This window comes from Psittacula echo (genome assembly GCF_963264785.1).
Source record: "Psittacula echo genome assembly, chromosome: 6".
NCBI lineage: Eukaryota > Metazoa > Chordata > Aves > Psittaciformes > Psittacidae > Psittacula > Psittacula echo.
Genome location: NC_137743.1, coordinates 5626997 through 5648131, shown reverse-complemented (window position 1 = coordinate 5648131; position 21135 = coordinate 5626997). Strand labels below are relative to the sequence as shown.

The 21135-nt window shown below is 42.6% G+C and overlaps 1 protein-coding gene across 6 annotated transcripts in view; it reads right to left on the bottom strand.

The window, feature by feature from the left end:
• The window catches only part of FGFR2 (fibroblast growth factor receptor 2), a gene marked incomplete at its 5' end in the record, with an annotated part of 82060 nt that overhangs the window by 29390 nt on the left and 31535 nt on the right, over positions 1-21135 (bottom strand). For 4 of the 6 annotated variants that reach the window (XM_080620839.1, XM_080620838.1, XM_080620840.1 and 1 more), the window contains one exon: positions 1991-2181. The exons of 1 other annotated variant lie outside the window; for it this stretch is intronic. In XM_080620839.1, coding sequence (XP_080476965.1) covers positions 1991-2181 — 191 coding nt within the window. Of the gene's footprint in view, positions 1-1019; positions 1168-1990; positions 2182-21135 lie in introns of all 6 variants that reach the window. One more of the 6 variants, XM_080620835.1, reaches the window with a different exon arrangement.

Sequence of the window (21135 nt, the reverse complement as noted above, 5' to 3'; positions counted from 1 at the left end):
CTCTTGTTCAAAAGAGAAGATCAGTTGTGGCTCTCAGATGTAGAGAAAAACTGGACGTTACAAAGGTTCAAGAACCAGGAAATGGAAATCCTAGAATGGTTTCGGTTGGAAGGGACCTCAAAGATCATTGAGTTCCAACCCTCTGCCACGGGCAGGGACACCTTCCACTAGATCTAAATCTTAAAGATGGAAAATAAATTCTGGAAGTTGGGGTTTTTTTTCACTGGTTTCCTTCCAGACTTGCTAAACCTCTGGCTTGACAAGTCATTATGCATCAAACCAACCTGTGTATCAGTGATTATCCAAACTCATACAGATAGAGCAAATCTTAGACCTGGTGCTTTCCAGCTGTCCCAAGATGGGCTCAGCAAGACATCAAGGTCTCTATAATGGAGATTTAGAGAAATTATTGTTTGTTGCTTTTTGTCTCTGTTCCATTCAAAGACATTACTTTGAAATACAGAATAAGGGAATAAACACACATTTACCAGGCCATTTTAAAGTAAATGTAGTTGTGGGTTGTAGTCACATTATTGGTGCGTTATTACCCAGTGAACATGTGAATAACAGCTGGGAAACCCTCCCACCCTGCACATCCACAGATGATGTGGGAAGTTATAAGTAATTAAATTGACCTAATTTGTGCTTCAGTGGGTACTTTATGAACACTTCATATATATATATATATATATGTATATATATATGCAAATATATATATAGGTCATAATTACTTTATTCAATGAGTACCCTGTATGTGAACTGCAAAGTATGCAGAATCAACAACAAAAGTGACATAAACACACAGACACAAGAGAGAATAAAGAAACCAGTGGTTATGGTACACACAGAATATTGTGGGAATTTTTCCATGGCTGCTGGTGTAATACCAGTTGCATCACCAAAGGAGGATTACACATATACCACAAGGCCAAAGAGTTATCCTACAAGCTGCCTGCAGTCTCCCAAAGCACCATTTTTTCCAGCTTCTACATCCAGCTTGCTTTAAAAAACATTGTTACCTTGTAAACTCGGCAGAACTGAGAGCCAGGCAGACTGGTTGGCCTCCCCTATATAATTGGAGACCTTACAAATATATTCTCCAGCGTCCGCCTCTGTCACATTGTACAGTGTCAGCACTTCAGCATTGGAACTATTTATCCCCGAATGCTAGAATAGACCAATAACACAGGAGAACAATGTCACTGCTGCCCAAAACGGACACCAATCTATGGTCCCACCACCAACACGTTAAAAGAATACGCCTTCCACTTCACACAGAGTCAAAACATTGAAGGTTTGAGGGTTTTGTTGAGCTTTTTTGGGGGGGTTAAATCAAAAGCATCACACGAGGAGCTAGAAAACAGCGGTGAGTGGGGAAAAGGACTTGGGCTGTTACATTGGCTGCATGGCACAATATGGTATAGAGCTGGCTGTCCTGCCTGCCAGTGCACTGAGTTTTGGCAATGCTACCCAGCTCAAAAACTCTGGAGTTTCCTTGGTCAGGCTTGCTCAGAACACCACCACTGATACACAGGCAAAAAATGGACATCTCTGCAGGCTCAGCATCCAGAAAACCCAACCCTGCCAACAAGCTTTTAGAGCGAGTGTCACGTTAGTTTGAAATACAGGCTGAAGAAACGTGAAAGAAATGGAGTCAATTGTCCCAGGGATATTTTGGATGTGTTCTACCCATACATAAATGTTAATGATGGTCTTAAGAGGGTTTCCATTTTTTTCTGAATAAGTCATGCCTGAAACATTCAGAGATAAAGGACTTCACAGAAGCAAAAAAGAGCAAAACAGTGTCTATAAACTGTATAATTAACATTTAGACAACCAAATGTTTATCTAGGTCATTATTTCACTTCTAACACAAACAATTCCTCTTCCAAAAGAAGTTCACATCTCAAAACTCCTGGATTTACACCAAGTACATTCGATGCTTTAAAGAAGTCGTCACCATCGCCAGCACCTATCTGTAAAGCCTCACCTTCAGAACCTGAAGATACGGCAGTCCATCTGGCCCGTATTTACTGCCATTCTTCTCTACGTGTTTTATCCACTGAATGTGAGGTTGGGCATCACTGTAGACTTTGCAGACAAACTCGACGTCCCCTCCAACGACTGCAGAGGCGTTTGCTGGAAGGCCAGCTTGGAGGATGGGCCTGTGCGGGGATCGCTCTGTTCGGGTGGGGAGAGGCAGCGAGGAGGAGGGAGAGGAGGAGGGAGAGAAATAAAGATGCATAAATAAGCAGAGCTGCCAAGAAAACTGTAAGTGAACTCGAGCCAAACAGCCCTGTAAGCCTGTTGGCTGACTCCTCCGAAATAACACTGCGGCCAAAACCTATAACAAAAACTGCAGTTCAAAGGAGATGACTTGAGCGCTACACTTGTAATAGAAAGAATAGCTATTTGAGGGGAGGGGAGAAATTGCGCTTAGAAACTTTAAGCATTTTTCATAGCTCAACCCAGCAAGAATTAAGTAGAATAGGGGTTTTTTTGTTGTTTGTTTGAGCTATTATAAGTACCTCTGAGTTTTAAAACATTTTAATTGGACTAAAACTCTACAAATTAAGAAGAAAAATTATTGATTAATTTTAAAACCTGATTATGTGATGTTTGAATGAGAAGTTCTCAAAATGACACTCCTGGTCACCAAATTGCTTTATTATCCAGTGAGCAGGACAGACAATGCCACCCTACCCAGAAAACAACCAAAGTCCTCAAGCAGGATGCACATACCAAGCACCTAGACTATTGAAAATGCTGTGACCGGTGCTATCACAATAGCTGCTCTCTACCTTACCAACACAGCAGCAGAAGTACCAGTTTGTTCTTATTCTGATCAGGACACAGGGAAACAGAGAGTCCTCTGGAACTGTGTATTCAGTGTGAGCCAATAGAGCTTTGGATCTATGGACTTGCTTAAGCATTTATCAAACGTTCTTGGGCAAGCTTACATCACTAAACATATCGAGTGTACCCTGCATCACCTGGGTACCCACAGAACCACTGAAGCCAGCATTACCAGCCCAATCTTGTGGATGCAATATTCATAGCCATTGGGGAAATCATCACGTTTTCATCACCGTCATTAAGCCTGATCTAACCACCTAAAATCTTCTGGGTGGTGGCCAGTGCAGGAGCCAGCTCCCCATCATCAGGGCCACCAACGGCCTTTTTGTGCCAGACAAGGCAAATGGACAAAGCATAAAGGCTTTTTCTTATGTGATGTTTGAAGGATACGTCCTCAAAACAGCAGCCCTGCTTACCAAATTGCTTTGAATTCAGTGAGCGGGATGGACAATGCCACTCTTCCCAGAAAACCTTCAGAAAGATGCAGTCTCACCAGCCTAGCAGGGAGCTCTCCACCTTCTTAGATTAGATTTAGATATCAGGAAGAAGCTCTTCCCTGTGAGGGTGCTGAGGCGCTGGCACAGGGTGCTCATAGAAGCTGTGGCTGCCCCATCCCTGGCAGTGTTCGAGGCCAGGTTGGACACAGGGGCTTGGAGCAACCTGCTCTAGTGGAAGGTGTCCCTGCCTATGGCAGGGGGCTGGAACTAGAGGAGGTTTAAGGTTCCTTCCTTCCAACTCTGTGGTCCGAGTTGGGCAGATGCTGATTTAAACATCTCCTAAGAGGCACCAGCAGCCATGACATCTGCCACAGACACATCTCTGTTTCCAGCAGTAAGGCAGATCTACTAATGCAGTTTTCTCTGATTTGTAGTTGGTCATTTGGTGTGTTAATGTGGGAGATCTTCACATTGAAACTGGATGAACTTTAAGCTTCCTTCCAACCCAAACCATTCCAGGATTCTTCCTGCAAACCTAATGCTGTCTATTTCATTTTATAAGGATATAAAGTTAATACACGACCTACTTATACTTTCAACCTATGAATTAGAAGTGAAACATCCACTGCCCATCCTGAGCTGTCCTTTCCCCCCTGCTCCAGGAATTCTTTCAAAGATAAGTAAAGAGCAGTGGACCTCAGTATTTATTTTTAGAGGCTGTATGCTGTAAAAGCTTTGAACGTTACGAGCCAAATCAACTGAATTTCAAACCAAGCGTTCCTTTCTAAACATACTAGTTTCCAATAAACTCTTTCACAAGCAAACATTGCAAGTATAATAGCAAATAATGATGCCCATGGAACAATGGGATCTTTTATACAGTCCAATATATTTGGCATGCAGCAAACATCTACTGGGAATTTACTCACTGAGGCTACACTGGCAGCGTGCTACAAAGCAGCAGTCTTATTTCACTTGTGGCAAAAGTGCATTTGTTGTTGCAGTTATTAAATTATTCCAAGGCTCTGTGTGTCATTTTCAAAGATCGAGGAACAAAGATCTATTTTTTAATTTGTAAATTACAGTAGAACACATAAATTACTATTTTACAGTTCTGGACAGAACTTGTAGTTTCTCACCTTAAACTAAATAAGCTTTAATTCCATCTCTCTCGCTCCTTCATTTGGGTACAAAAACAGCAAGCAAAAAATCTCTCTTTAATAGAAACCTTACACCATCTTCCAAAACTTATTACAGCTGCCTTCAGTATAAAATGAAACCTTAGAGAATGTTATTTAAAATGTTTTTTAGAAGTCAGTAAGCCTCATGTTTCATTTCTCCACATAAGGGTTTGATTTCCTCTGTGACCTTATTCTCTGCCCTTAAACAAACCAGAGAATGAGGCCTGAAACATCTTGGAAAAGTTCCTACTATGCCAGCATCAACACATGAAATGTGTTTAGTTTACCCAGATAGCCATCAATGATTTAATCTTTTATTGACGACTGTCAAACATTTCCTCTACCAGAAAAGAGGAGGCAAAGCAAAGAAGTAAAAGCAGAGTTCTTACATTCTAGGTCCCAAACTCCTTTAAAACACCTAAATAAAGCGTGTGCGTATGTATAGGTGTGCATGTGTAGCCACTTGTGAAATTTCTTCTCTAAGGTTAAGTGTGTTAAAAAGAAACTTTGGTTGCCCTCCAACATATGGGGCAATGATTGGTTTTTGTCAACTCCCCCACCTCAGCAGAAGGCGGTATTCCTATGCCCACACGGTCAAACAGCACAACATAACCATCACGATGCAAATTCAGCAGGGTTTCATGACAAAGACCACAAGAAACACTCAGGATTGGGGAAAACAACTATATCTGGAGAAACTCCACTAATTACAAATGACCAAGTATAATTCTATACAGTATCATTTATTAGAAATAGCCATTTCAGGATATTATCCTCTCCTATTTCTCTGCAAACCACACACATCTAAGGACTCTGCTTAAGCATAGGTACTGTCAAAGCCATATTCATAAATCTCACATCACTATTTAGCATTTAAAATACAAGCTGTACATGTGTAAGCAGATATCATCACTCAAACAACTGGCTACACAAATGTTAGATGGAAGCAGTGTGTTCTTCTCTACTAAAGACTCGCAAAGGAGTCTAAAAGGTTGGTGAAACTCATTTTATCATTAGCCCTAAAAAAACTAGTATTTCTAACCAGGATCACTGCTAAACAAGACATCTCTAGGTATTTAACTCAGACAAACAGTATTTTCATACAAAACAAGTTAGCAACCCATCTCATGCCTCTGTAGCCTTACTGATTTCAATATTCCTCTTGCTCATTGATACTAAATTCAATCAGAACCTCAAGAAATAAGTCTTTGCTACCTGTCCACTCTTACTTCTAACAACACGCTTCAAAATCAAGTCAACAGCATACGCATACAGAAAATCACCCCGCAGATGAGCTGTCTTTAAGCACACTAAACCATAAATGAAATATAAATATTAGTTACGTAGTGAACTACATACAGATCTACAAGGTTTTTCATAGATAGGCCCTGCTTTCTCAAGCAGACCTTCCTGGTTCAACTGAAACGCCACAGATGTTTAAAACCAAATGCAATGGGTGCTTAAAAATGTTTAAAATTGAACAGCATTTTCTGTGAATTGATCCGAAATTGAGCCAAACTGATAATTACATATAAACCTCCATATGTTACATTTCATTGGTATTCTAGTTCTTCCCAAAGTCTAACTTTACAATGCTTTTTAGAGAGAAACATGCTTAATGCTGGATCCCACTTTTAGAGATAAGACACCAGCTTGCTTTCTTCAACTTGCAGTTTAGATACAAAACCAACATCATCCCCATCTTAGGAGTCAGCTATCTGCAGAAGGCAGAGTGAAAATGATTGCTCACGTGAGAAATATCATACTCAAGGCCACAAGCAGCTAACTTTTACACCACTTTAGAACTGTTCAGGGTGAGCAATTCTCCTTGCTTATCTATAGACAAACAGAGTCGCTATCTGAAAAGATGACTGACAAAGATACGGGCTCAATGGCTTGAAAGAAACTGTCATTTAGCTTGTTAATGTTAAAACTTCAGAATACCTTCCTCCAAGAGAGAAAACTGCAAAGAATCCAGGGAAGTTGGAAAATTCCAAGTTTCCGCAAAACTGGCACATTGACGGAACTGCTCAAGCAGCACCCAGCCCTGCAGGACACCTGGAGGTAGCTGAGAGCCCAATCACGGAATCAGTGAACACCAGCTTGGAAAGGTCCTCAGGGATGATCTGGTCCAACTTTTCTAGGGAAAGCATGATCAAGACTGGATGTCCCAGCACCCTGTCCAGCTGAATCTTAAGTGTCCAACACTGGGAAATCCACCACTTCCCTGGGGAGATTATTCCAATGGCTGGTTGTTCTTGTGAAAAACTCTCCTCTTGTGTCCAGTTAGAATCTCCCAGGAGTAACTTGTGCTCATCACCCCTCATCTTTTCCATATGACTCCTTGTAAAAAGGGAGTCTCCATCCTTTTCATAGCCACTTTAAACACTGGAATATGGTGACAAGGTTTCTCCTGAGCTGCCTTTTCTCAAGGCTGGACAAACCCAGCTCTCTCAGCCTTTCCTCATAGAGCAGGCTCATCCTGCCACAGGTGATGGAAGGAGAAATGACTGGAAGAACCATCCTGGAAATGACAACCAGAGCCTGCATACTTCCCAAGGAGTCCTGAGAATTGGCTCTTTAAGAAGTTTAAGTCCCTGAACAAGCGATTCCTACCAAAGGGTCTCATCTCTTTCCCATCCTTGGCTTTTTCTATCTCCTCCAAATCTTGCTGATAGCTGTAGCCAACATAGCAGGAAACCAGACAGGAGACCAAACAGTCATGATGCAAATGCATGAGGTGAAGACACTGGGGTGAAGAGGAGGGTGGTAGGAGCCAAAACCCCAACTTCCACAGCCAACAGAACCAGAGGATGTGATCCCACCACTCCAGTTCCAGTGCAGGGATGGAACTGCAGGAAGAGAGGCTGCTCGCCAAGCATGCTGGCAGAGGGAAGATGCAGGGCAGGATCTGCTGCTGCCAGAGGCCCAAGTAGAGCATATTGTGACTGAAAGAGTGTTTCTGCTGCTACTGGAGTGCCTTGGCAGGGAGAGAAGACAATAACCCCGGAAGGGGTGAGCTCTGGGGCCCATCCTGAAGCCAAGTCTCCCTAGCAACCTGGCTATGCCAGGGGCTGAGAAGAGCTCTGGCAATTGTCTAGCCAGGGCTCCTTGTCACCCCAGCACAGACAGTTCAGGACCTTTCATGGGAGCTAAAAGCCAGAACCAAAGCCCATTGAAGTCAGGGGGAAAACTCACATGGAATTCAATGGGCTTTGCATAAGGCATCTGATTCATTAAGAAAATAAATAAATAAATGAAAACTACTCTTATTTTCCCCCTTTTGATTGTGCTTGTTTCCTCTCCTTGCAAATGTGGGATTCGAGTGCGGGCTAGGAAAATAGCAAATGCAAGACCAAACATGAGCTCTGGGGACAATGAAGAGATCCCCAGTTAATAGGAGCGAGGGGAAGGAAAGGGAGGGGAAAAAAGTTATCTCTCTTCCACAGTTTATAATTAGACACATTTATCTGAGTCTTTAATACCAGTTTTGAAATGTTACTGACTCCTAAGGAGTCGTCTTGACGGCTGCCACTGCGAAGCTACAGAGGGGTTCCCTCAAACGATGCCTCTCAGTGCACCAGCAACACTTCTGGATCGATAGCCCCTGGCAGAGGTTCTGTGTAACCACACATCAACGAATGAAAAATGAAGCAGCCCCAGCTGTCTCTCAGCTTAAATGAAAACACAGACCTGCCATGCCCTCGTCTTCATTTGCCCTGGTCAGCACAGCATGCTCAGCTCTACTTGCTTATTTTGCTCAAGAAGTCTTCAAGCAGCAGCCTGGACCCCATTCAATGAAAACACTGCCCATTCCCAACCACCTTCCTTCCGATCGTGCAACATCTGTTGCTTTGGAAAATGCTAATTATCCAGTAAATTATGGGTCTCAAAAGCATCCTACAGTGATTTAGGCCAGATTGTAATCGCAGCCTCTTGCCTTGGCTTAGCCTCTCAAGCTTACAAGATTGACTCTTCAGCCTTAAAAAAAAAAATATGTATATATATTTATATTTATAAAAATCAAATCACAGACCTTTCGTCATATACTCAGACTGAAATATTTCTCCTGTGCTTTGCCTTTACCCGCACTCTCCCAATAGTTCCACTGAGTCATATACCTAACATGGGAGGTCCCAGAAGGCTACTGAGGTTTGAGAGCAGCCCTGATGATGGAGGAACATGTTGCTACATGGCTCTGTCTTCAAATTAACTGCGTGTGTCCTCTCCTACCCAACAATGTATCACATCAGCGGATGCCCTCGGCAGATACTTTAGAGACATATCTACCTGATATCCCTTGTGCCACCAAATGACCCACAGACGAGCCTTGTGAGCATCACCCATCTCCAGGACACCCAGAACCCCCTTCTCATGCCTATATAAATGATACCCAAGGGGTTAGCCAAACTGCTCCAATAGAAAATGCAGTTATATGGTAACTTCTCAAGTGCCTTAACTACTGCTTGGAGCTGACAGGAAGGTAAAACCTCTCAGGTACAGCTCTAGCCTCCCACAGGCCAGTGTACCCTGTGCTACCTCAAAGCTGAAATACCATTTCTTCTCAGAAGTGGCACTAAAGACCATTTCTGCCACAGTTTGAGAGAACAACTCTCTATCTGTGCAAACCACTGTCTCTATATTCAAATTTTGGCACCTCTATTGAGACTGTACATATTCGTACTGTTATTACTGGCTCTCATAGAATCATAGAATAGTTAGGGTTGGAAAGGACCTTAAGATCATCCACTTCCAACCCCCCTACCATGGGCAGAGACACCTCACACTAAACCATGCCACCCAAGGCCTCATCCAACCTGGCCTTGAACACTGCCAGGGATGGAGCATTCACAACCTCCCTGGGCAACCCATTCCAGTGCCTCACCACCCTCTCAGTAAAGAATTTCTTCCTTAGATCCAATCTAAACTTCCCCTGTTTAAGTTTGAACCCATTACCCCTTGTCCTGTCACTACAGTCCCTGATGAAGAGTCCCTCCCCAGCATCCTTGTAGGCCCCCTTCAGATACTGGAAGGCTGCTATGAGGTCTCCACGCAGCCTTCTCTTCTCCAGGCTGAACAGCCCCAACTTTCTCAGCCTGTCTCCATACAGGAGGTGCTCCAGTCCCCTGCTCATCCTCGTGGCCTCCTCTGGACTTGTTCCAACAGTTCCATGTCCTTTTTATGTTGAGGACACCAGAACTGCACACAATGCTCCAAGTGAGGTCTCACGAGAGCAGAGTAGAGGGGCAGGATCACCTCCTTCGACCTGCTGGTCACGCTCCTCTTGATGCAGCCCAGGATACGGTTGCTTTCTGGGCTGCGAGCGCACACTGCAGCCGGCTCATGTTCAGTTTCTCATCGACCAACACCCCCAAGTCCTTCTCTGCAGGGCTGCTCTGAATCTCTTCTCTGCCCAACCTGTAGCTGTGCCTGGGATTGCTCCGACCCAGGTGTAGGACCTTGCACTTGGCATGGTTAAACTTCATGATGGGTTTTGGTGGTGTGGATACCTACCGCTGGGTGAGGGCATTTACTAAAGCCACTGGGCCAACCACAGGATATCAGCCCCTATTATATCACTACCTATAGGGGCTAAATATCAACCATTAAAAGAAAAATTAAATTTTTAACAATACCTCACCATTCAGTGAGTGGAATCCTATCAAGTTCCTATCCTGCCCTAGCTGGCAGCAAGAGAACCAGTTTGCAAGCATCGCTGTCCCTCATGAAACATCCCACCTCCATGAGATGCAAATCTGGCCTCAGATCACAAGCACTCCGAGGCTGGATTAATTACGGAGCTCTTGTGAGGAGAGTGTTCCAGGAGGAGCCAAGGCACATGGGGAATTGCAACTCGATTTCTTTATAAATCCAGCATTATCCATACAAAGGACCTGATTTGAAACCACACTTGCTCTCCATACGTCTAGGTGGAGTGGCACAGGAGGGGTCTAACCAAACAGATGTCAGAGTCCCCACAGGAATTTCCTCCTTCAATGTAGCTTTCTACTCAAGGGCCAAACCAAACCTTCGCTTCCTTTCTCCAGCAATAAGCAATTGCTTAGGGGGCCTGTGTTCTATGAAGTGCTGGAAGGAAAACATTGCTAACTCCACTAATTGTTCCATGGCATGGAGGAGCAAGGTTGAGTGCTGGCTGTGCTTTCAAACGACCAGGAACAATGGAGCAGGTGTAGGCAAATGCCTCTACTAATTAACACCATACAGTACACATACATGAGCCAGGGACTGAGCAGCTTCTACCAGCTGCACGTCAGTTTGGTTTCCTCTCTGCATAATATGAAGCACTGCATGCTGTTTATGGCCAATTCAGGAGTGCTGCAGAACTGTCATGTTCCATTTCATGTACATATATACACACCCCTCAAATCATCTCTTCCTAGGTTATCCATACACGCTAAGGTAGTATCCACAGCAAGTTAGGGACAATGCTTTCTTCCCAAACTCTGCAAACTCAGATGTTTTAAGGCTACAAGGAATAATAAATCATTGTCATTAAACACTAAGAGATAAAGTGTGCCGGTGTTCATCCCTGGCAAAAGTACTTGATGAAGAACAGGAGCCTTTCAGGCAGACTAGTGAATTGCTTATCGATCAGACCAGTATCACCAGTGCTGATGAAATCATGCCTTACAAATTCTGGCATCTTTCATCAGGAGGCATTAGCCAACAAATGTTCATCTATTCAATGTTCCTGTACAGCAGGAGTCTCCATGTACAGCATTTCCTGTCATCCTAATGTCTCTGTGGCCAAGAGCTCAAAGGGGTATCACTGGTCCTTATGAGTGAACATGGTGAGGCCTGGAGCAGCACAGGGGTCTGCTCATGCAGATGGGAGTGAGGTGCTAACCTCCATAATCACTCTTTGAGCTCCCTTTGTCCTCAAATTTAGAAGCCTTTTATGTAATAAACTGGAGGTATTTCTTTCTACTGCTGTGTCAGACACCACCATTCATAACTGTTGGGCCCAAACCTCCATCCCTGCTTTGGTTTGTGGACCAGTATCAACAATCAGCATAAAGTGAGACAGCAAGGAATCAGACTCCATATATTCCCTGCTGTCAGTGAATACTTTCTCATACAATTAAACATTTGAAGACTATTAAAGCATTTTAGTTCTAAAGAGTAAAGACTGTCACAGCCACCAGGAGCAGACCCATTTGCTACCCAGAGCAAAGCCTTTGCAACCGCATCCATCTTCCTTGTACCATTCCAAGCCCTTCTACTTATCAAGGCCACCTGAGGAAAAGGCAGTGCCTTTTAAAACCTTTACAGAAACTAATCAGGTGCATTCTAACTCTTTGTCCTTGGTTTCACACCTTCACCTCCAATTTGAAGTAATGGCACTGCTGCTTCAGCAGGCAAAGCTCCCACTGATGTTATCCCATCTGTCTCTTTGGATAGCTCTACGGCATGGCTTCAGCTTGGTATCCTATGTGCATTTGAGCTAAAATCCATCTTTGCTTAACACTTTTAAGCATAAGTTCATCTGCACACCTCTTTTTCACATGGCAGCAAGCCAGGGAAAAGAAAGCAAGCCAGACTGACTTATTTGGCTTGATATGTAGTCCACTGATGTCAGTGAAAAGAGTAGGGGAGAAAAAAAAATCACAATCAGAACTAGTTAAAAGCTGTCCTTTCAAATCACATGTACATCCAGCAAGCCCAGGGCTAAGGCAGGCAATGTGAACACTCTTGTTTTACAACATGAAATTATCAACAGGGTTTTAAGACCAGTTTGTCCTTAGAGCAAAGCCCTATTGTCAGGGGGACACCGCATGGGTTTCATCAGCCCCACGGAGCAAAAGAAGTCATGGCAGCAAGAGATGTTGCTCCAGCAATAACCTCGGAGTTCACTTGCAGTATCCCTCACACAGTGCATGCTTAAGCAAAAGCTTCACATTTGAACAAAGGAAGGAGAGGCCTCACTTTGGTGTGAAAAAACATGGGAAATAGAACAATGAGGAGCTGAAATAACCATTGACATTCTTTTCAGTGCACCCTAAAACAAAAAGGCTACAAGAGAATGTGAAAAACAGCTTGTGGCTTCTCACAGACAAGTGGTCAAATTGTATTGTTCTGGCTGTTTCCAGAGACTGCATTAATTTTTACACACAGAGATATCTTCCTTTGCACTGTGCACAGCTCCCAGCACTCAGCTGCTTTAGAATAACCAGAGATAACGCTGGTGTCCAGCACCATTGGACTGGGCTTTCCAGTAGGCGCTGCCAAAGATTTACTGTATGCCTGGCAAATAGCATCCCTCCCATAGGGATGATGTTCTCTCCCAGATGCAGTGGGTTTAACTAACCAGTGCACCCAGTGATGCCACAAAGCACACAGTGGGAGTAATTTTTGCTGTTGTTATTGTGACCTGACTGCATATTTTGCATCCTCCACATTTCCTCTCCTGAAAACAGCTCTGCCTTTAAAGTGAAATGGAAAAGACTGTGCAAACCTTTAAAAGCTCTGATATTTCCACACTTCTCCCCCTTTTCTTACACATAGGCTCTACTGAGCAACATAGGCGTGACATTATGGGAAGCACTGTGGTATTCTCCCTCCCTTCCCTGCTAGACATAGCCAAGCAGTGGCTGACTGTCCACATACCTGGTGTGCAGGCTGTCAGACCAGGAGAAGCTCCAGCACCCAGAGTTTCAATGCTCTGTGCTGGACCATCCTGACTCAGCCTCAAGACACTCAGCCTTTACCTTCTTTAGTGATGAAGTTTGCTATCATGTGGTCCAGTGAAGAAAGAGATGTCCCTCACTTCTACAACACAGAATCCATAACCTAAACGTTCTAAACGTTGTTCTAAACGTTGGAGCAGATGCTGAAGACTGCTCTTGAGAAGACCCTGATTATACACATTTGTCATTATATTTATAGTAAATCAAGTAAATCTAGGTAAAGTTTGCCAGATGCAATAGGTGTCATACCAAGCACTTCGGCTGAGCACACTTGGATATAAGCTTTGTGCTCCAAACCAAGAAAGTTGTCCTCTGTTACTTTCTACAGTTCTTGACCTCCTTTCTTATCCTGGTTTTGGCTCGGATACAATTAATTTGCTCCTTAGCAGCTGGTAAAGTGTCATGTTTTGGATTTGGGATGAGAATAATGTTGATAACACATTGATGTGTTAGCTGTTACTAAGCAGGGCTTACACCAAGTCAAGCACTTTTTTCAGCTTCTCACACCACCCCACCAATGAGTAGACCGGGGGTGTACAAGAAGCTGGGAGGAGACACAGCTGACCAAAGGGATATTGCATATGATATGGCATCATGCTCAGTATATAAACCAGGAACTGGCTCAGCATGGGTCAGTTGGTGGTGAGCAATTGCTTTACATTTGTAACACTTCATTTTTCTTGGGGTTTATTTCTCTTTTTGTTGTTTCCCTTTTAATTAAAATTGTTATGATTATTCTAATTATTTATTATTATTATTTTTATGTCAACTATTAAACTGTCTTTATCTCACCCACAATGCTTCTAATTTTTACCCTTCCAATTCTCTTCCCTACCCCACCAGGGCAGTGAGTGAGTAGCTGTGTGGTTCTCAGTTGTTGGCTGGGATTAAACCACAACTCTTCTGCACCCACATTTTCCTGCCTTTCAGCATACAATCTGGATGACCAGCCTATGTGAAGCCAAGAGCCAGAAGCACCATCACCAGCCTCTCGCTGAGCAGTGGGTGTCGGAACTGCTTTCTGAGATTTCACTGAAGTGGGGGGGGAAGGAAGGAAGGAAACGTCCTTTGTTGTAATATTCATTCAAATGCAGACATAGGTGGGTTTCACAGACACTTTAGACAGTGCATTAGCACAGATATGGGAAGAAAAGTACCTTTGAAACTACAATGAAATTATGGTGCTCAGTAATGCGTGTACTCCAGTCTAACAGCAGAAACAATGCTGCAGATATAAACACTAACCAACTCAAGTATATGGACTTGTAAATGCAGAATACATGAACAGCTTAAGAGCAACTGTTTTGATCACCTCATCTGTGATGGTGCTTACAAATCCCTGAAAGGATAGATAACTTTAGACTTTCACAAGCATTGCAAAAATGGTAAAGACTGACTGTACTCCAACCAATACCCTTCCATGCTGAGTTCTTAACTCCACTCAGGATCTGACAGCACCAGTTTTACTTTCATGAACAGTTAAAAATTTCACCATGTTCATGCAACCTTCTAAAGAGAAAGATATGTTTCAACATATCCCAATCTTTCAACAATATCCCAATATTTTCTATTTACAGAGCAGTTGAACATTCAAAAGTGATTAACAAGCTATCTCGTATGACCCCTTTAGGCACTGGAAGCTCCTATAAGGTCTTCCCTGCACCTTCTCCAGGCTGAATAAGCCCAGCTCTCTCAGCCTGTCTTCATAGGAGAGGTTCCACCCTCCTGATAATCTTTATGGCCCTCCTCTGATCTCTCATCCTCTTACTTATCTCACCTGGACACCATTCCTCAAGAGTCCTCACCCTGCTACATTGAAAACCTCTGGAAAGACTCTCTACAGCCTTTCAGTCCTGTATATTCCCAGTCCTGTCTCCTGCCAGTCTCAGCCATGCACAACCCCTGATGCCTACTGCTGAGTGTCACCTCCATCTACTTCCACCTCTGCTACGTTGTTTTGAATCCTAGTTTAATCCCAAAACCACCAGTGTGGTGGTCTCTTGGGATTCATTTTACCCAGTGGGGACCAGCTATCCCACTGCAGCCATGGGGCTGTCCCACCTCTGCATTTCCTCCCACCCTCAGAGACAGCATGACGAAATGAGGGTGCAAACTCCTCATTAATAAGGCAGACATGATTAATAGCCTTGTGTTTGCCTTTAATATGGTCCATTCATCCAGTCTGTATCACAGTTCATTTACGACTTTTCTATAGTTGAGACTGCACTTTTTAAGAGGATGTAACTTTACCAATTTACTGCCAATTACGCTCATTTCTTTCAGTAATAAGTTTGCTAGAAAAGACTGGATCAGGTCAAAAAGCCCATCTTATTAGGCACAGACATGGCTTTCGACACATGCCAATTGCACTTTTGACAGGACAACAGTCTTGTTAGCATCTTCAGACAACTCCTGCAAATTCCTACTTGCATTTCCGCAAGTAGGATACTGCACGAATTAGAAGGCATGATTAAAAATGATAATAACAGAGCTGAAACAATATCCTGTTCATCATTCATCAAAAGAAAGAGAAATACCTGCCTTGGGGCTGTAATAAGACAGAAAGTGGGACAGGGAGACCAGTCCTTCCCCGGCAGACTCTGTAGGAAGCATTCCAAACATGACAAATTCACTGTTCACTCAGCAGATGAAGTAATGACACTAGTATTTGTCCATAAAACATAATTTAGCCAGACTACTCCAATGAAATCAGAAGCTTTAACGCTGTAAAACCAGGGGGTTGGAATATTTTTACCTTATAAAGAAAGGGGAGGGGGAAACGTTCGCTTGCCTTTTCCCTTAGCTGAACCATCACACTGTGGTCTTTGTTTTCAGGAGCAAACTGCACAGCCTCCAGCACTAAACAATCTGTGTAATTTCTTCTCAGGTGCACACACCTTGCCAAAAGCCTAGTGCCAGGTGTAAAGTCCACACTTAGGCTTATCAGTACATTAAATAAAGTCTTTTTCCCTCTCGGCCTAACCAAATCCCTGAGGGCAAGCATCAGTACAGATTCCTTCATGCTTTCAGCCCCTGTCTCATCATGTCCCTTGCCGCAAGCACCTGGGTGAAGACATCAAGCCAAAGCTTGTCCATGTAAAGAGGTAGTCAACAACTACAAGCACATCTGCCAGAAATACAAGTTTAGGCTTGGTTGTAATACCTACACTTCACTCCTGCCAGACATCAGTGATGCAACGTCCAAGGCATGTATTTAGTTGATGTCAATTCCTTTTTCATAGTAACCTGAAACCTAAATATAATTCTTTGGAAATTAAGGGACATACTATAGCTCAGTCAAGCTACTTCTGAGCTTTATTTTGACAAAACAAGCCTCGGCACAAAGCAAATAGCAATGCATATGTTTTTATGAATCCGGGAATGACAAAATGGAAACATGTCTTTAACAGAAAAATATGTGTCCGTGCCATGTTCGCAGCTAGAGACTGAGAGCACATGAGAATCCAAAAATAAAACTGACTAGAAACAAAGGCAAAGTTCTTTCTTCTGCCTAAACTAAGGGAAATATAAACAGTGAACCACCAATAGCAAAAAAGTTGATTCCGTTTTAATCAGATCTTTTTTAACAACATGCTGTAAAAAGCCAAAGTAAAATTCACCCCCCAGCCCTCTAAAACCTCCAGGAGTTCAGAATGAAAGCATTTTTCTGCACACCCGTCAGTAAAACCACTCGTACATGAGATTTCTGGGGCACAAGCTTTAAACTGAGAGTCATTTAAAATGCTTCCTGGATGAGAAGTTGTTCTCACACTGTTTGCATATGAAAACACGAATTACTGGTAAGGGACAACTGCGTGGCCACCTCTGGAGTTCACTCCTCAGTAATGAGAGCCAAAGGCAGTGCTATTAGGCAAATTAGAAACTGGCCAAAGTACAGCTAAACTGGCTGCAAATGGACCTCTCTAAAACTATATATTTGTGACATGTTATGTTCATTTTTATAGTAAACAGCAGAGTCTTCTTATACATTCTTGGAAGAGGTGTTGTGCTAGAGCAGCTGCTTATGAAACCTAGTAAATGGGGTAGTGCCAAACTTCATCTGAAACCAAACCATCTTTTGTTTCCCTGGATGACATTAAATAGGACAGAAATGGCTACCTGCACTAGGGCTGTTCAAAGGCTAATCTTTTTCTTTTGCTGTTAAAATATAAATTCAATTAGTTACTTCCATGCTTAAACAGAACTGCCGCTGCTGAAATTGTACTCTAGCGATAATTGCAATCCAAGAGTGATCTAATTATATACAAGTCTCAATGGCTGCATTCCCACGTTGCTTCCTACAACCCGGATTCACTACAATAGAACTCGTAAGTGAAAACCACATCGTTTTCATTCATTCTCCCTTAAGACTGCATGACTTTATATATGTTTAATGAGAAAGGAGTTAGTTGATTAGTAAGCTTACTATAAAAATGCAAGTTTCTACCTACTGTTAAATACAAAAGAATACAAAGGCACTTCAGCTGATGGGCTAAACTGTACAAGAGAAAGAACATTCTTTTAATTAAGGTCCTGGATTAGGATTCAAGAACCAGCTTTACTTTTTGGCTCTGCCACCAGCTTCCTGTGTGACCCAGGGCAAGAAATTTTATCACTCCACAGCTCAGTTTTTCATCTATAAAATGGACAGTGACATTTCCTTCTCCCAGCCTCTCCACATTTCAGTTGTAAGCAATTACTGTGCATTGTCACGTTGCCTTGGACAATAAGTATTTGATATTAATTGAAGCCTTTGGGTAGGACTCCAATAAGAAGCTAAAATCAATTCATCTCCTTTCTACAGGATCCTAACGTAGCTTTATATAGCCACTATTTGCCACTACTGTGTCTAACACCTTCCTATCCCTGGGCAAAGTCCTGAAGTCACCCTGCTTAAGTCCCTATTTAGAAATGGAGGAGGAGAGATGAAAAGGCAGTGGATTGGGGTATCCCAAACATGTAACGAATAACTTTGTCCAACGCAGAATATGCTGGACAACTCCAATGGACAATTCCCCGTTAATATTGTCAATGTGCACGAGTATCCTGTGCAATACAGAGAGGCTGCCAACAACTTGCTGCTTTTTTCTTTAGTATTTTCTACTCCCATTGTAAAAATTTCAGCTCAGTGGTGTTGCCAGGTTTGTAAATTTGAATGAGACCATCTGAGCCCAGTTGACTATTTTAAGAGGGTTCTTGCAAGTAATTACAAGGTAAAAACGAGAATACTTCACACCTACAGTCTGACTGAAAACTACTCAGCCCTGCTGGCTCCAGGTTTTTAATTGTCAGAAGAGTTCAAGGTTTGGAAAGTTATTGGCCTATTCCTAACCAGCATTGTGTCATTATTTGGCATGCTTTTTGCTGGGATACCTCCCAAATCTGTGACATAATCAGAGGGTTCTCTACATTACAGCATATAGTCAGATGCTCATGTTAGTGTAATATGTTGCCATATTTAATACCATTTGCTATTACTTACACTTAATCAACTCTGGAACCAGTTAAACCATATAGGAAAAGCAATTTCAGAGGCTTTCAACTGACAGTTTTCCACACAGAACTTGCCTTAAAATTACGACCTGAAGTTTGCAAGATGCAGTCTACATACGCAATTGCCTCTAAACAAACATCCATAACTCTCCGCAACCCTGTGGGAACTGAAAATTTATATGAAAACAGAAAAAGAGACAAAATAAATTTCTGTAGAACCGTCTTAACTAGAAAAACTGTCAGAGTTTCCCCTTCTGGCCAGCCTTAATTTACTGCTTCAGCAGTTTTATGCCCAACCTCCATGATTATTACAAGCTTTCAGACACACAGCAATGGCTGAGCTCTCCAGCATCAATCCCCCCTTCAGGTTAAAGTCCCAGTGCAGTATCTCTCAAGAGACTCACAGTGAATTGAGCACAGATATTTCAGTTTACACTCTTGAACTCATGAAATTAAATGTGAAAAGCAAGTAAAATGATTACACAGAACTCCAAAATGCAGGTCATGACTTGCAAAAATCACTTTTGGACTTCTGTTTTCATATCTCACAGGGTCTCGGCATCAGAAAATGCTGATTATTCCCCCAGGGGAAGTCAAGGCTCCTTTGGGTGCCATCAGCCTGGTACCCAGCACCTCAAATCACTAGTCAGTTTTGAAAAACCTCATTATTTACTTTTCTGCCTCTCTATAGGAAAGGAACAGACATTTAAATAAATGACATAATCCTTATTGCCATTCCATTCATTCATGCAGGTCCCTATAATTTACTGCCAGGAAAAATAAACTTCTGCATAATATTCCTCAATGTAAGACATTCAAAAGGCTCAAAGGGGGAGAGGAGGTGAGAGGGCTTCTGACAAATATTTGCTCAAGTGACCACATCATCCAGGAACACATTTGCTAGGAAAAAATAGGTGAAGAGATTTATGGTCAGTGTGAAACACGCCAGATTGGGGCTGGGGCAGTAACGAGGAGGAAAAGGAGCAGGGGACAGAGAAGGGAAGGGGAATTTTTAACCAGTTTCATTTCAGCAAGGAAAACTCCCAATATTGCAAGAATGCCTTTTTCCTTCTATGTCACCTCTTAAAAAAGAGTTTTAAGCAACTTCAGTTAATCTACATTTCCTAAAGGATTAAGAAAAATGAAAGCCAAAACAACTCAGAAATGCCACAACTCATCGTCATCTTATACACTTCCTGGGCCAGGCTTTAAGTCAAGTTTAAAGCAAGCTCATGTGAGCAGCCCATTGCCTCCAGCAAGGTGGTCAGCTGAGGACCGAGGCAGCAGAACACAATTTACTACCACCTCTGACAGCCGTTGCTGCTGCACCCTCCATAAACTTGGAGGGTTTATATTTTTTTATATTTTTTTATATTTTTACTCCATAAACAAAATGGCTTTGCTTGGTTCACCTCAACAATACCCACAGCTCACTATGGATGACAAAAATGTTGCCAGGGCTATAAAAATCCTCGCTGCTTTCAGTGTTGACTACCTAAAACCAAGTGGGTGGTTCATAGACTGGCTTTGAAGGCTTAAACGTTTGGGGGCTCGTGGTAGAGCTCCAGTCTGATGGCATCACAAAGTTATCTTTTTCCTCGTCTGCTCCATGAAGAGGAGCAGATGAGCTCTCATGGTAGTTCCATGGGGAATTCTCATTGGTAATTCCACGGCGAATTTTCTCATTTCTTGCTGCCTGAAAAGCTGGCACCTGCTTTATTTTGGATTTGGGGGTTCCTGCAGATTTGAGTGGTCTCAGACAAACTAAGACTCCGCTTTTAAAAGTACTACCAGAAGGTCCTACAGTAACAACCAAACTGATTACTTTTGGACAGAGATACCTTCAGAGTCAATAAAACTGCTCACACCCATCCTAATCAGCAAGAGCAGGGGTGAATAGAACAGAACTGGATCCTAAGATTTCAAGCCCTAATGTAACTAAGCACTTAAATAAATACGTGTAAGCCTTATTAAAGTCCGCCAGGATTTTGGTATTATTAAGTTAACATTATTAAGCATGCGCTTAATAGTCCTGCTGAATCACAGCTTTACTACTATTAAGAATTCACACAGTTGTTTATGATTTGTCCTCAGGTAAAACACGTCTTCATTATTTTTGTCATCTGTGTTTCAGGAACTGCTCAAAGCCCTCACAAGAGGCTATGTACAGATCTCTGTTATACTACTGTGAGTGCAAAGCACCTTCCCTGAAGCTCCAGATCAGCATTAGCTTCACCAAAGTCAGTATCTATCTTCTCATTGTACGAAAAAATCATTTCAGCTCTAACAACAGCAATCTAAAGGATCCCTCGACAGTTTTCATAACTGCAGTTATTAAAATCCATGTTAGGACAATCGTACAAGTAGTAATCCAACCGTAGTACTAACGATTAAAATTGCATGGTATTTATTACTTGGTTGTCATGTTAAGCTTGTAGGTGGATCACAGAAACAAGAATT